Source organism: Symphalangus syndactylus, chromosome 6 (genome assembly GCF_028878055.3).
Source record: "Symphalangus syndactylus isolate Jambi chromosome 6, NHGRI_mSymSyn1-v2.1_pri, whole genome shotgun sequence".
NCBI classification, from domain to species: Eukaryota; Metazoa; Chordata; class Mammalia; order Primates; family Hylobatidae; genus Symphalangus; species Symphalangus syndactylus.
The window spans coordinates 59,042,105-59,056,834 of record NC_072428.2 but is presented as its reverse complement, the minus strand read 5'-3'; the positions used below and the strand labels follow the sequence as shown (position 1 = coordinate 59,056,834).

The 14,730-nt window shown below is 38.9% G+C and overlaps 1 protein-coding gene across 9 annotated transcripts in view; it reads left to right on the top strand.

Moving 5' to 3' along the window:
* GAB2 (GRB2 associated binding protein 2) overlaps nt 1-14,730 on the top strand; it is a 208,865-nt gene that overhangs the window by 52,455 nt on the left and 141,680 nt on the right. Inside the window, exon 1 of one of the 9 annotated variants that reach the window (XM_063641410.1) lies at nt 12,527-13,175. The exons of 6 other annotated variants lie outside the window; for them this stretch is intronic. In XM_063641410.1, the coding sequence (XP_063497480.1) occupies nt 13,155-13,175 (21 nt within the window). In that variant the 5' untranslated portion in view covers nt 12,527-13,154. Of the gene's footprint in view, nt 1-12,526; nt 13,176-14,730 lie in introns of those variants that run through there. 2 more of the 9 variants (XM_063641408.1, XM_063641409.1) reach the window with 2 other exon arrangements.

Genomic DNA, 14,730 nt, shown 5'->3' with positions numbered 1-14,730 from the left:
TTTTTCTCATGACCAGAATGTTGTCTGGCACAAAGTAGGTTAAAGGATATTGCTAGATGGAGGAAGAATGTATTTGTGACTCTTGGTCCAAGTTTATGGGGGAGAAGAAGACAGAATTTTTCAACTTGGAGCTCCTCCAGATATTTGAGTTATGTTCCCCTTTACCCCGAGATACTGTATGGCTCAGGAATATACCTTAGTATCATAATTTTGTATATGACTTATCTCCCTTGCTAGATGGCAAATTCATTGGGTTCAGGGACCTGTCTTGTATTTTTTTGCATCCTTCAGAATACCTTGCACATAATAGAAGCTTAAATACTCCTTGGATGGTCAGCGGTTTTTTAAAACTTCTCATGTAACTTTGTGAATAAAGATGGGGAGATTTTAATGAATATGTTGTTCTGGAGGATCATTTGAGAAGCAACCATTTGAGTTGCTTCTCCACTATATTTTCTCTAAGCCCTATCCCCAATTACATTCTATTCTCCACCCCAGTCTGGATGGGGGATAGAATGTAATTGGGGATAGGGCTTGGAGAAAATATAGTGAATATAGAAGGTTTTTGATAATCCTTAAACCCTGCTCTTTGGTAGCAGGGTAAATTAACCCCCCATCCTCACTTTGTGCATATTCTATTTTAGTACTTATCTTTTTTTTTTTTTTTTTTTTTTTTGAGATGGAGTCTTGCTCTGTCACCCAGCCTGGAGTACAGTGGTGTGATCTCAGTTTACTGCAACCTCCACCTCCTGGGTTCAAGCAATTCTCCTGCCTCAGCCTCCCAAGTAGCTGGGACTACAGGCATGCACCACTGTACCTGGCTAATTTTTGTATTTTTAGTAGAGACGGAAATCTAATTTCGCCACGTTGGCCAGGCTGGCCTTGAACTCCTGACCTCAGGTGATCCACCTGTCTCGGCCTCCCAAAGTGCTGGGATTACAGGCGTGAGCCACTGTGCCCAGCCTGTTTTAGTAATCATCATATTATGTTAAAGAGCTTGTCTCCTACAGTGGACTGTGATTTCCACATCATTAAGAACTCTGTATGGTTTTTGTGCATCTAATAGCTAATACTTATTTGATAATGTTTGTGTGCCAACTCTGTATAAACACTATTCTAGGAACTCAGTAAATGTTTGCATTGAATTGAGTTTGTGTTAGGAGTTGTATTAAAGCTCTACAGCACCTTATAGTTTATAAAACATTTGTATATTCATTGTCTTATTTAATTTTGAAACCAACTGAGTGCTGCAAATGAGAAAAATCAAAGCCCAGAGAAAACTGTAACTGGTCCAGAATTACATAGCAGTTAATGGCTGAACATCCAGGCTGAACTTTGCCAGTTAGTGGCTGAATATTCACGCAATTCTGATGCCTCCATAGAGCGGGATAGAATTATGGAGGACTTGTCATTCTGGGCTGCAGAATTTGGACCTGTGTATTGAAACAAGAAGAGAAACGGAAGTGTTTCTCAAGTTATTTTTGGATGAAGCCTTCTTGCGATCCAAGGCTTCATCCCCTCAAGCTCAACAATAGCATTCCTTGGGGGAGTGAGAAGATGATGAATGGTCATCAGTTTGCTTGCCTCACCCAGATTCCATTCCTACCTCCCAGAATTTTTCCTGTTCCCACCCAGCTCCACAGTAACAATCAATCCCAATCAGTGACTGTACTTCATTTTTTGGATCAAGGAATACCCCTCCCTTTTCTGTCTTCCTCCTTAGGGCTTTGGATAGGAGCCCTTTAATTGATGTTGACTAAACTGGAGGCCAGCCCCTGCATACCGGGAATGCCAGTGGCTTTGTTAGCTGAGGAGGGCACTGCATTAGTACTGTCCTCTAAGTCCCAGAGCAGGTGGAGGAAATCTAATTAGCATTTAGTAAGCCAAGGTGCCCTGGGGAGTTTCTGATAAAGAAAAGGTCACTGCAGAGGGAGAAGGGACACTGATAGGGAGACTTCATTTTCCTAGTGGGAACTTTCTGAAATGGACTGAAAATCAGGTGAGCTGGATTCCAATGCCTGCCCTACCAGTGGCTTTTTAACCACGCTCAAGTCCCTCTGCTTATCTGAGGTTTCATTTTCTTGTCTGTGTCTAGTCCGTTACCAGACTCCTTTTCCTACACAAATATTTGTTTCATAAAAGTGGAAGGGACCTCAGATCATTAAGTTGCTGTCACCTTGGGGTGACGGGTACACTAAAATCTCAGAAATCACCACTAAAGATCTTATTCATGTAACGAAATAACACCTGTTCCCCAAAACCCTGTTGAAATAAAAAAAAAAAAAAAAATGACGGCAGCCATTCCCACCCTTGTATTTCAAGCATAGCATTGCCGCCTACTTGCAAAATACTATATAGACGTATATATATTTAAAAAGGTGCTATTACCTGGGAAGCTTTTCCCAACATTACATATGTCAAAATCTCACTCTGTATCTACTGCATCTTCTGATATCAGTAGATATGTAGTAAATATGTATAGTTGGGGAAAAATTTCTCAGGGAAGTTTAATAAAATCCCTGGTTTATGCTTTTTTGAAGAACTTAACCACATATAGCAAACTCAAGGCCTATCACAGCGTTTGCTATCGTAGTTGCTTAGTAATATGTTTGGAGAGGGATTGTGGGGGGCTCTTAAGTGAGAAGCTCGAGGTGGAATAACCATTGCAAGCAATAAGCATTTTACAAAATGGGGATTGAGCTCTGTTCGTAGGTGATAAAATCAATGGTAATGAGTTGCTACCAGCATTTTAAAAGTAAAATAGTATACAAAAAGTAGCATGTATTGTGTCCAGTTAAGGATATTTATTGAAACTTTTAAGTTCATTGTATTTACAGATACTGTGCTACAATTTAAAAGACATTTCTTACTGAATTTTTGTCAAAAGCCATTGACCTAGATAGGAATCTGTACTGGAGTAAAGATGGTTCTAAGGGGAAGGAGTGTAGAGAAGCAATGTGGGAGCCACATGTGGTGGTTCATGCCTATAGTCTCAGTCCTTTGGGAGGCCGAGGTGTGGAGGATAGCTTGAGGCCAGGAATTCCAGAAGAAATGTGGAAAGGACACTAGGGAATGTAGGTTCTAGTCTTTTCCTAAGCTCTTTGACTTTGAGCAAATCACATTTTTTCTCCTGGACCTTATATTCTTTTTTCTCATTGCCCTTAGTACCCTCTGTCTGACTTCAACCCCACATCTGCTTGGCAAGAATTAACTCAAATATCTCTTCTTAACACCTACCTGATTCTGGCATGCAGTAAGTGCTTATAAATCTATGTTAAATGGGTGAGAACCTTTCCCTTAAGTCTGTAGGTACTTTCACTAGGCTTGTATATCTACCACTCCATTTAAAACTCTACTTACAGCTTTTTAAGAAAATGTATTTCAAAGCCAGGCACAGTGGCTCATGCCTACATTTCCAGCAGTTTGGGAGGCTGAGGCAGGTGGACAGCTTGTGCTTGGGAATTTGAGACCAGTCTAGGCAACATGGCAAAACCCCATCTCTCCAAAAAATTCAAAAATTAGTAGGTCATAGTAGTGCGTGCCTATAGTCCCAACTACTTGGGAGGCTGAAGTAGGAGGATTGCCTAAGCCCGGGAGGTGAAGACTGCAGTGAGCTGTGTGTGTCCCACTGCACTTCAGCCTTGGCAACAAAGTGAGATCCTGTCTCAAAAAAAAAAAAAAAAAAAAAAAAAAAAAAAAAAAAAAATATATATATATATATATATATATATATATATTTCTATTTATCTTTTACTAGGTTGTGGTCCCCTGGAAAGCAGACATTTTTATTCATCTGTGTATTCTCAGTACTTAACACAGTACCTGGTATGTAATAGGTGCTTCATAGATGTTGGAGAGAATACATATTTTTTTTTTTTTTTTTTTTTTTTTGAGACGGAGTCTCGCTCTGTCACCCAGGCTGGAGTGCAGTGGCGCGATCTCGGCTCACTGCAAGCTCCGCCTCCCGGGTTCACGCCATTCTCCTGCCTCAGCCTCTCCGAGTAGCTGGGACTACAGGCGCCCGCCACCACGCCCGGCTAATTTTTTGTATTTTTTAGTAGAGACGGGGTTTCACCGTGGTCTCGATCTCCTGACCTCGTGATCCGCCCGCCTCGGCCTCCCAAAGTGCTGGGATTACAAGCGTGAGCCACCGCGCCCGGCCCGAGAATACATATTTTTAAGAGGAGTATGTAGTAGATGACTCAAAAAACATTTATTGAGCATCTACTATATACCAGGCAATGTGGTAGGTATGGGAAGTGATACAAATGTGTGCAAGAGACCAACATCTTCTCTTGAGGAATTTAGAGATTAATTGAAGCATAAGCACACAGAATTGCTGACAAAGCCATTAGTGTTAATCTCTAGCTATGTGGTTGCTTATGCAGCTCCTGTGTAACTTCTCATTTCTGTATTTGAATACTGGTCACCAGAACCAGACAGGAAGAATGTCTTTCCATTCTGATTAATTTTCTTAGGAATTAAGTAAGAAATTGTGTATCTGATATGGTGATCTAGTTCCAAGGAAGGTTAACCTGAGTTAGCAAAAGGAGCCTCATCTTTTTTGTATTAGTTACTGGGAGGTTGTTTAAAAATCTCCCATTATGTAATGGACTTGTCACTTTCTACTTATAGTAATGGCAATTCTTGCTTTATATATTTTGAGGCCATATTACTAGGTACACATACTTTTTAGAAGTACCTGACTTCTGGGCCTTTGAACCTCTTATCTTTGTGAAGTGACCGACCCTCTTTGCCTTTTTACCTTAATATCTTTTTTTGCTTGGTAGTCATATAGCTACAGCAGCATTCTTTTGAGTAATGTATATACTTTATGTAATTTTTTCCATCCTTTGATTTCAACCTACCTGTGCTCTTATACTTTAGGTGTATCTTTAAAAAACAGTATGTAGCTGGCCGGGCGCGGTGGCTCACGCTTGTAATCCCAGCACTTTGGGAGGCCGAGGCGGGCGGATCACGAGGTCAGGAGATCGAGACCACGGTGAAACCCCGTCTCTACTAAAAAAAAAAACACAAAAAATTAGCCGGGCGTGGTGGCGGGCGCCTGTAGTCCCAGCTACTCGGAGAGGCTGAGGCAGGAGAATGGCGTGAACCCGGGAGGCGGAGCTTGCAGTGAGCCGAGATCGCGCCACTGCACTCCAGCCTGGGCGACAGAGCAAGACTCCGTCTCAAAAAAAAAAAAAAAAAAAAAAAAAAAAAAAAAAAAAAAAACAGTATGTAGCTAGATTATGTTTTCATTTAGTCTGAAAAGTCTTTCTTTTAACTTGGGAATTTAGTTAATTCATATTTATTGTGGTTAATACAGTGAGACAGGCTTTGTCTTTTAAATGGTGAATTACATTGATTTACATTTATTGTGATTATGGAAATGTTTTAATTTGTTGCAACCATGTAGTGTTGTACCTTATCTTACACTGAAATTTTCTGTTCTTTTTTTTAATCTTACCTTTTGGATTGAACATTTCGTTTCCTTTTTCTAATTTTCTTTTTATCCCTCTGCTAATTTGGAAGTTACACTCTATCTACTTCATTAGAAGTTACTCTAGGTATTTTATTATGCATACTTATTAAAATGTTTAAATTTAATAGATAATACATGCACATGGCTTAAACACTAAATATTTGAAAAGTATACTGTGAGAAGTCTCCTCTCTATCCTTCTGCCGTCATCTGCTCAGTTCTAATACCCCAGTGTATTTATCTTTATAATGTATGTTGGCCTGTTAACATATTAGATATGTTAGAATATATCTAATACAGATTATAAATATGCATACAAATACATATTAACTCCTCCATTTATACAAATAAAGGACAACTTTATACTTGCTTTTTTTTTTACTTCATAATATATCTTGATGCTCTTTCCATGTTGATACATGAAGAGTTTTCTTCCCCATGCCTTTTTAAAAAGCAGCTGAGTGGTATTACATCAATTGGCAAAGGCATAACTAAGTCTTTATTGATGAGCATTTACATTGTTTTCAATATTACTCTTTTAAATAGATCCCAAAATGCACATATGTCGTTGTGCACGTGTTAGTTTGTCTCTAGGATAAGTTTCTGGCATTGCCTGGTTAAAGGTTATATACTCTTACACTTTTGATAGATTATATGTAATTTTGCCACATTGCCCTCCAGAGGGTTTGTAACTACACTCCTGCCTCTTTTTCCACAGTCTTGCCAAGATGATTACCAAAGTTCTGTATGTTTGCCAGTCTAATGAGAGAAAAGTAACATTTAAGTGTATTTTTAATTTGTATTCCTTTTATAAGTCAACATTGATCTTTTCACATGTTTAAAAATCATTTATAGTTATTTTTCTGTGAACATTTGCTTATTTTTCTGCAAGGTTAATGTTCTTACTGATGTGTAGGAGCTCTTTGTGTAAGAGATTAGCCCTTTGTAATAGAAATTGTGAATTTTAGTGAAATATTTATGACTTCTAACCCAAGTTACCATTTTTTTCCTTGCTTTGCCCATAGGGGTATGTGTGGGTTTGGGGGGGGGGTGTGTCTGTGTTGCCATGCAGGATTTGAAAATAGTTTTCATTTTTAGAGTTATAGGTTTCTGTGTAGTCACTGTAACAATCATTGTTATGGTTTCTGGATTTTAGGTAATAGACTTTCCCACTTATAGGCTATAAAAGAAATGTGCTATGTTTTATAATTTCATTTTATATTACATTTAAATCTGATCCAGTTGGAATTTTTCCTGATCTATGCTTAGAAGTACAGGTTCAACTGTGTTTCAGCTTTATTTCTAACAATGTCATTAAATCTTTCCCATGGATTTGAGGTGCTACTTCTATCATAATCTAAGCATTTTATGCATTAATAACCATTTGTGAACTCACTAAGTATTAAATTCCATTAGTTTGTCTGTATATATACTTACAAAATATATATAGCAATACACTTTGTTTTGATGAATGAGGTGTGTTTTACCATATGGTTGTAATAGTGTCCTCTGCTATTCTTGTTTTTCTTTATGAACTTTACAATTATGAACTTTACAATTATATTCTCTTATTTAAAACAAATATGGTGGTTTTTGTTGTTGTTGTTGTTGTTGTTGTTTTTCTTTGAGACTGAGTTTTGCTCTGTTGCCCAGGCTGGAGTGCAGTGACAAGATCTTGGCTCACTGCAACTGCCGCCTCCTAAGTTCAAGCAATTCTCCAGCCTCAGCCTCCCGAGTAGCTGGGATTACAGGGACATGCTACCCCCCCGCCCAGCTAATTTTTGTATTTTTAGTACAGACAGGGTTTCGCCATATTGGCCAGGCTGGTCTCAAACTCCTGACCTCAGGCGATCCACCTGCCTCAGCCTCCCAAAGTGCTGTGATTACAGGCATGCCACCACACCTGGCCAAAAATATGGTGTTTTTACTGAGTTTATGTTAAATTAATAAATTCATTTAGGGAGATTTGAGCTCTTTATCAGCACATATATTTTAATTTTTTAATTTGGCCTAAAGTACAGCAGTATATTTACTCTCTGTATTAGTTTCTTTTTTCTTTCCTCTTCTTTTTTTTTTTTTTTTTTTTTTTGTAGAAACAGGGTTTCCTCATGTTGTCCAGGCTGGTCTCAAGCAATCTGCCAGCCTTGGCCTCCCAAAATGCTAGGATCACAGGCTTGAGCTATCATGCCGGGCCTGTAGTAGTTTCTTGTAGTTGCTGTAACAAATGACTACAAATTTGTTGGCTTAAGACAATAGAAATTTATTCTCTCACGGTTCAGGAGAGAATAAATCCAGGTATTACAGCGCTGTGTTCCTTCTGAAAGCACTGGGGAAAATCTTTTGCCTCTTTTTGCTTCCGGTGGCTCCAGATGTTCCTTGGTTCATGGTTGCATCACTCCAATCTCTGCCCATGGTCACACTGTCTCTTCCTCCTCTCTCTTCTGTCCGTCTATCTGTTGTCCCTCTATCTCTGTCTTATATGGATACATATGATTACATTTAGAGTTTCCCTGAATTCTCCAAGAGAAGTGCTGCCTGTGAATATTATCTTATATGGCCTAAGGGTCTGAGACCCTTAACTTAATCACATCTTATGTCGTATAAGGTAATATTCACAGGTTCCAGGGATTAGGACATGGGCATATCTTTTGGGAAGCAACCATTCAACGCACTACACCCTTCTTCCAAATCATATAAGAATTTTAGCATACCTAAACTTGAATCACTCCTCCTAACTTATGTTATTGTTGGCCGGTATTTTCTATCTTATTTATTTATACCCACATAGAATAATATTCTTGTTTTACATTGGAAGTGTTCAGATTTCCCACATATTTATCAATATCTGTGCTCATCTTTTTCTTTTATCTCATACCTTCCATCTGGGATTATTTTTCTTCCTAAAGTATATCCTTTAGAATTGCCTTTAGTGACAGTCTGTTTGTGGCAATTTCTGTTTTTCTGTCTGAAAATATCTTTATTTTGCATTCATTGAGTTTGAATGGCTCTTGACTTCTGCATTGGAAGTTATTTTTTCTTAGCACATTGAAAAATTATTCTATGATCTTCTAGATTTCACTGTTGCTGTTCAGGAGTTAGCTGATAGTCTAATTGCCATTCTTCTGCAGCTGATCTCTTGTTTCTCTTTTAATGTCTTCTTTTTTGTCTTTGGTGTTCTTAAATTTCATTACAATATGTGGTTTCTATTTATCCTGCTTGACATTTGTTGAGCTTACTGGATATGCGGTTTGGTATTCTTTCAATGGTTCTGAAAACATACCAGCCAAAGGCATAGAATAATACTCCATCCCCTCTTATTTAATTATTGAACTTCAGTTATAAGATTAGATATGTTATACCGTCTTACTCTATCATCCATGTCTCTTAAACTCTCATTTGTCATATCTTTAGTTCTTGGTCACATTCTATGGAGTTTCTTTGGATTGCTCTTCCAGTTGACTAACTCTTTAACTCTATTTAATCTGTTTAACTTGATCATTGACTTTTTCATTTCAATTGTAATTTTCATTTTTGGACATTCAGTTTGGTTTGTTTTCAAAAGTATTTAGTTCTTTTTTATACTCTCGTTTGCTAATTTTTTTAAGCTTCTCTTCTAAATCATAAAAATTTTATATTCTGTCTCTAATTCCAATATGTGAAGTCTTTGAAGATACGATTCTGTCATCGGTTTTTCCTGGCTGTCATTCATTATGGTGTTATGGCTTATTTCCATGTTTGTTTTTGTTTTACTTTTAAGAGCAAGTGTTCCTTAGGACTTTACCTGTGGAAGCTATTTGAGGCCTAGGTTAAACATTTATTCTACCAGAATGGATTAGAGGCTGCTGCCTCCAGTAGCCTCAGGACATTATTAATCCTGGACTACTTTTAGATCTTCACTTGGAGTATCACGAATTTGATCACAAACTTGCGTTAGAGCCAGATTTTGATTACAGACTTTTAGGAGAGACATTACTTCTTTTTTTTTTTGGTCACTTTATTATTATTATTATTATTATTATTATTATTATACTTTAAGTTCTAGGGTACATGTGCACAACATGCAGGTTTGTTACATATGTATACATGTGCCATGTTGGTGTGCTGCACCCATTAACTCGTCATTTACATTAGGTATATCTCCTAATGCTATCCCTCCCCCCTCCCCCCTCCCCCCACCCCACAACAGGCCCCGGAGTGTGATGTTCCCCTTCCTGTGTCCAAGTGTTCTCATTGTTCAATTCCCACCTGTGAGTGAGAACATGTGGTGTTTGGTTTTTTGTCCCTGCGATAGTTTGCTGAGAATGATGGTTCCCAGCTTCATCCATGTCCCTACAAAGGACATGAACTCATCCTTTTTTATGGCTACATGGTATTCCATGGTGTATATGTGCCACATTTTCTTAATCCAGTCTATCATTGTTGGACATTTGGGTTGGTTCCAAGTCTTTGCTGTTGTGAACAGTGCCATAATAAACATATGTGTGCATGTGTCTTTATAGCAGCATGATTTATAATCCTTTGGGTATATACCCAGTAATGGGATGGCTGGGTCAAATGATATTTCTAGTTCTAGATCCTTGAGGAATTGCCACACTGTCTTCCACAATGGTTGAACCAGTTTACAGCCCCACCAACAGTGTAAAAGTGTTGCTATTTCTCCACATCCTCTCCAGCACCTGTTGTTTCCTGACTTTTTAATGATCGCCATTCTAACTGGTGTGAGATGGTATCTCATTGTGGTTTTGATTTGACATTTCTCTGGCCAGTAATGATGAGCATTTTTTCCATGTGTCTTTTGGCTGCATAAATGTCTCCTTTTGAGAAGTGTCTGTTCATATCCTTTGCCCAGTTTTTGATGGGGTTGTTTGTTTTTTTATTGTAAATTTGTTTGAGTTCTTTGTAGATTCTGGATATTAGCCCTTTTTCAGATAAGTAGATTGCAAAAATTTTCTCCCATTCTGTAGGTTGTGTGTTCACTCTAATGGTAGTTTCTTTTGCTGTGCAGAAGCTCTTTAGTTTAATTAGATCCCATTTGTCAATTTTGGCTTTTGTTGCCATTGCTTTTGGAACCAAAAGACATTACTTCTTTTCTAGTAGTCAAGACAGTGACCCTAGTGGTCCCTTTCAGTGCTGCAGATGTATTGCCCACACTTGAAACAGTCATCACAGTGGTCATTAGTGTTTGTTACATAAATAACCTCAGGGCAAAAAATGGTTTTAGTGCTCTCTCTCTTTCCAGAATTTCTGCTTTCACTTATTTTTTTTTTATTGTGGTGAATGAAACATATATAACATCAAAATTATTTTTAAGTGAACAATTCAGTGGCATTAAATACATTCACATTGTTGCATGACCATCACCACCATCCATCTCCAGAACTTCTCATCTTACAAAACTGAAACTGTGTATCCATTAAACAGTAACTCCCTATTACCCTCTACTCACCCACCCCTAATCCCTGGCAACCATTGTTCTACTTTTTGTCTTTATGAATTTGACTCTAGGTACGTTATATAAGTGGGATCATACAGTATTTGTCCTTTTGTGACCAGCTTATTTCACTTAGCATAAGTCTTCAAAATTCATCCATATTGTAACATTTCAGAATGCCATTCCTTTTAAGGCTAAAATCATATTCCATTGTATATGTATACCACATTTTTTTATCCACTCTTTGTCAGTGAATATTCAGGTTGCTTCCACCTGCTTTCATTTAACTTTTGTTCTCTACAGATTCCTTACTTCTTGACAGCATGACTCATTTTCAAAATTAATATTTAAGAATATTTTATTTAGCTTTTAAATTGTTTTCTTTGGGAGTGTCATTCATGGTATCTAGGCTAACTTAATTGCTCAAAACCAAAGTCTTATACCTACTATAGGTGGACCAGAAGACATCTAGAAATAACATAATTTGACTTTCTTTTGGGATGCTAAAAAGGGAAGATTCTGAGATACAAAACAATTAATATGTAGTTTTGCATGTTTTGATTCTTAAGGTCTGCTATAGGTAATATTTTTTTCCTTGTATGTGAGAAAACCTTTAGAATACTATAAGAAAACATAAACATTTCTGTCTTGCAGGATTTGGCATTGTTACCATGTTGTTGGTGCCAACCTCTCACCCTCAAGTGCCCCAATATCCAGTAGTAGCATTTGAAACCTGTACAGAGATATCAAAATCATAAACTGCTTGAGCTGAAGGGGTCTAATTTCTAAACATCACCTCCTCCACCACTGTGTCTTTTTTTTCTTTTGAGATGGAGTCTCGCTCTTTCACCCAGGCTGAAGTGCAGTGACATGATCTTGGCTTACTGCAACCACCGCTTCCCAGGTTCCAGTGATTCTCCCGCTTCAGCCTCCTGAGTAGCTGGGATTATAGGCACACACCACCACACCCAGTTAATTTTTGTATTTTTATTAGAGATGGGCTTTCACCATGTTGGCCAGTCTGGTCTTGAACTCCTGACTTCAAGTGATCCACCTGCCTCGGCCTTCCAAAGGGCTGGGATTACAGGCATGAGCCATGAGCCACCACACCCAGACACTGTGTCTTAAAGAAGAGTTGGCGAAGGTTAAGTGACTGACCCAGCCAGGGTCCTATAAGGAGTTTGTGACAGCAAGAACCTCAGTTGCCTCATTTTAATCTCAGTATACTTGGTACTTCTGTGTACTTTCTCTCTCTGAGAAGACCTGTGATCATTTAATGAGTTCTGAGCTTGGTCTTTTTTTTTTTTTTTTTTAAGTGAGGCAGGGTCTCTCTCTGTTGCCCAGGCTGAAGAGTGGTGGCGTGATCATAGCTCACTATTGCCTCGGACTCCTGGGCTCAAGTGATGTTACTGTCTCAGCCTCTTAAAGCACTGGGATTACAGGCATGAGCCATCATGCCCAGCCTGAGCTTGGTCTCTTGAAGAGTTCCTGTGGATGTTGATAAAGACGACCGGACACTGATACATGGGTCAGAGTAGAGGCAAGAATTCTTATCTGATTAACTGGTGAAGATCAAATAGAGGTGGCCTTCCAAATACTATTTCACTCCTGTCTCTCCTGTTCATGGAATCTTTTTTGATAACAGAATGTTAGAGTTGGGTGGGAGAGCTCTTGTGATCATTCGTTCCAATCTCAAATTGCCCACAGGGACATTTTGGGATCCCCTGCCCAGAAACTTTGCTGTTCTTTATAGATAAGGAAACTGAAACCTAAAAGATGCAAATATGGTTTCCCTCAAGTCACATAAAGTGCTTTTAGCAAAGCCAGAACTGGACCCACGTCTCCTAATCCCTATTCCAGTGGAAGATCTCTATTATACTAATGCATCAGCTACACTCCTGATCTTTAACTAAGCTCCACCTCTGTGGTCTCTGTTTTAAGATTGTGAAATGTCATAAAGGTCGTTTGCCTTTGAAAATAAGCCAGAACCTAGAGAGTTAATAGAAATTGAACAGTGAAAGGGGAGTCTTTTTCTTCTCCTCTCCTCAACTGGGGAGCCGCCAGGCTGTTTCACTTGCACCGCATGTGTTCCATTATGGTATAATGATGTAATTACCAGTAATGCTGCTGCTGCTTGAGTAGTGGTGAAGAGGCAGCATTAAGGAAAAGACTAGCCCCAGTTCTCTCCTAAGAGCCATTTCAGCCCACTTCAGTCTATTAGATTGAAGATGCTGGAAGGCGAATGGCTTCAGCACAGGAAAAGGTCAGATTTAAAAGCTTTTCTGGGCTTGGTATTTATTGTTGCTTTTTTGACCTTCAGAAAAGTCCCCTGTGTGTTTGTCCTTGATTCTTGCCTTTCCCATTAATGCTTGAAAGCTGTATTGCTGTCCAGACCAGGTCTTTCACATAGATGATTTCCTATGTGGTGTTACTGGAGAAAGCCTAGCCCCCACTCCAGATGACCAGTCCTACTGTCGTTCATGCCACCATTGTGGTGTCAAAAGCCTTTTTAACTCTTGAATATTTTAGTTTTCAGCAATTCTGTACATATATATGTATAATATATATGTCATATATGATACAATACATATGATATGATACAGTACAGTACGTATGATGTGATCTGTACTAATATCACATATTCTTTCACAAACTTGCCTAGACCTAAACAATTTATGAATTACTACTTTAAAATACAGAGAAGTAAGCAATAAGACTGAGTGCCTTGAGCAAACCTTTCTATGAATCTCTTTCAAAACATACAGCCTGCCACCTGATGATTATGAGGAGGTAATCATGGTCTCTGGAACACAGTAGACACTTCCAAAAGTGTTCTTTTATTAGAGGGTAGCCATCATTCTTTCAGTAATAAGCACCTGCTGGGCCCAAGGCACAGGTTATGGGAAGACAGCAAGTTTTCCTTATTTCAGTGGTTCTCGAACTGCCATCCCTGGACCAACAGCACCAACATCACTAAGATCCCATTAGAAATGCAAATTCTCAGGCCCCCAAGCCAGAGCTACTGAATCACAAATTCTAGGCTGGGAGCCTTCAGTCTCTGTTTTACCAAGCTTTCCAGTGATTCTGATGCACAATGAAGTTTGAGAACCACTTCTTTATTTTGTAGTTTAGTACCAGGAGCTATTTGATAATATAAAATACCTCATGTTTATCTAGAGCAGCACTGTCCAATACAATAGCCATTAGCCATAGGCAGTTATTTAAATTTTAATAAATTAAAACCAAGTAAAATTAAAAATTCAGTTTCTGAGTTGTACTAGCCACAAGTGATCAGTAGACATATGTTGCTAGTGGAAACCATACTGGACAGCACAGATGTAAACATTTATATTATCACAGGAAGTTCTATTGAATAATGCTGGGCTCAAAGCAGTGGTCCTCAGATTTTGTCATGAATCGTATCATTAGTCTGTAAAATATACATTGTTGGGCCCCATCCCCAGAGTTTCTTCCAGTGTTTCTTTTGATTTGAGACTAAGTCTCGCTCTTTTACCCAGGCTGGAGTGCAATGGCACAATCTCGGCTCACTGCAACCTCCGCTTTCTGGGTTCAAGTGATTCTCCTGCTTCAGCCGCCCGAGTAGCTGGGATTACAGGCACACACCACCATGCCCAGCTAATTTTTGTGTTTTTAGTACAGACGAGGTTTCATCATGTTGGCCAGGCTGGTCTGCAACTCCTGATCTCAAGTGATCCACCCACCTCAGCCTCCCAAAGTGCTGGGATTACAGGTGCACGCCACCACTCCTGGCTCCCATTCCCAGAGTTTCTGATTCACTAGATCTGAATCAGATCTAC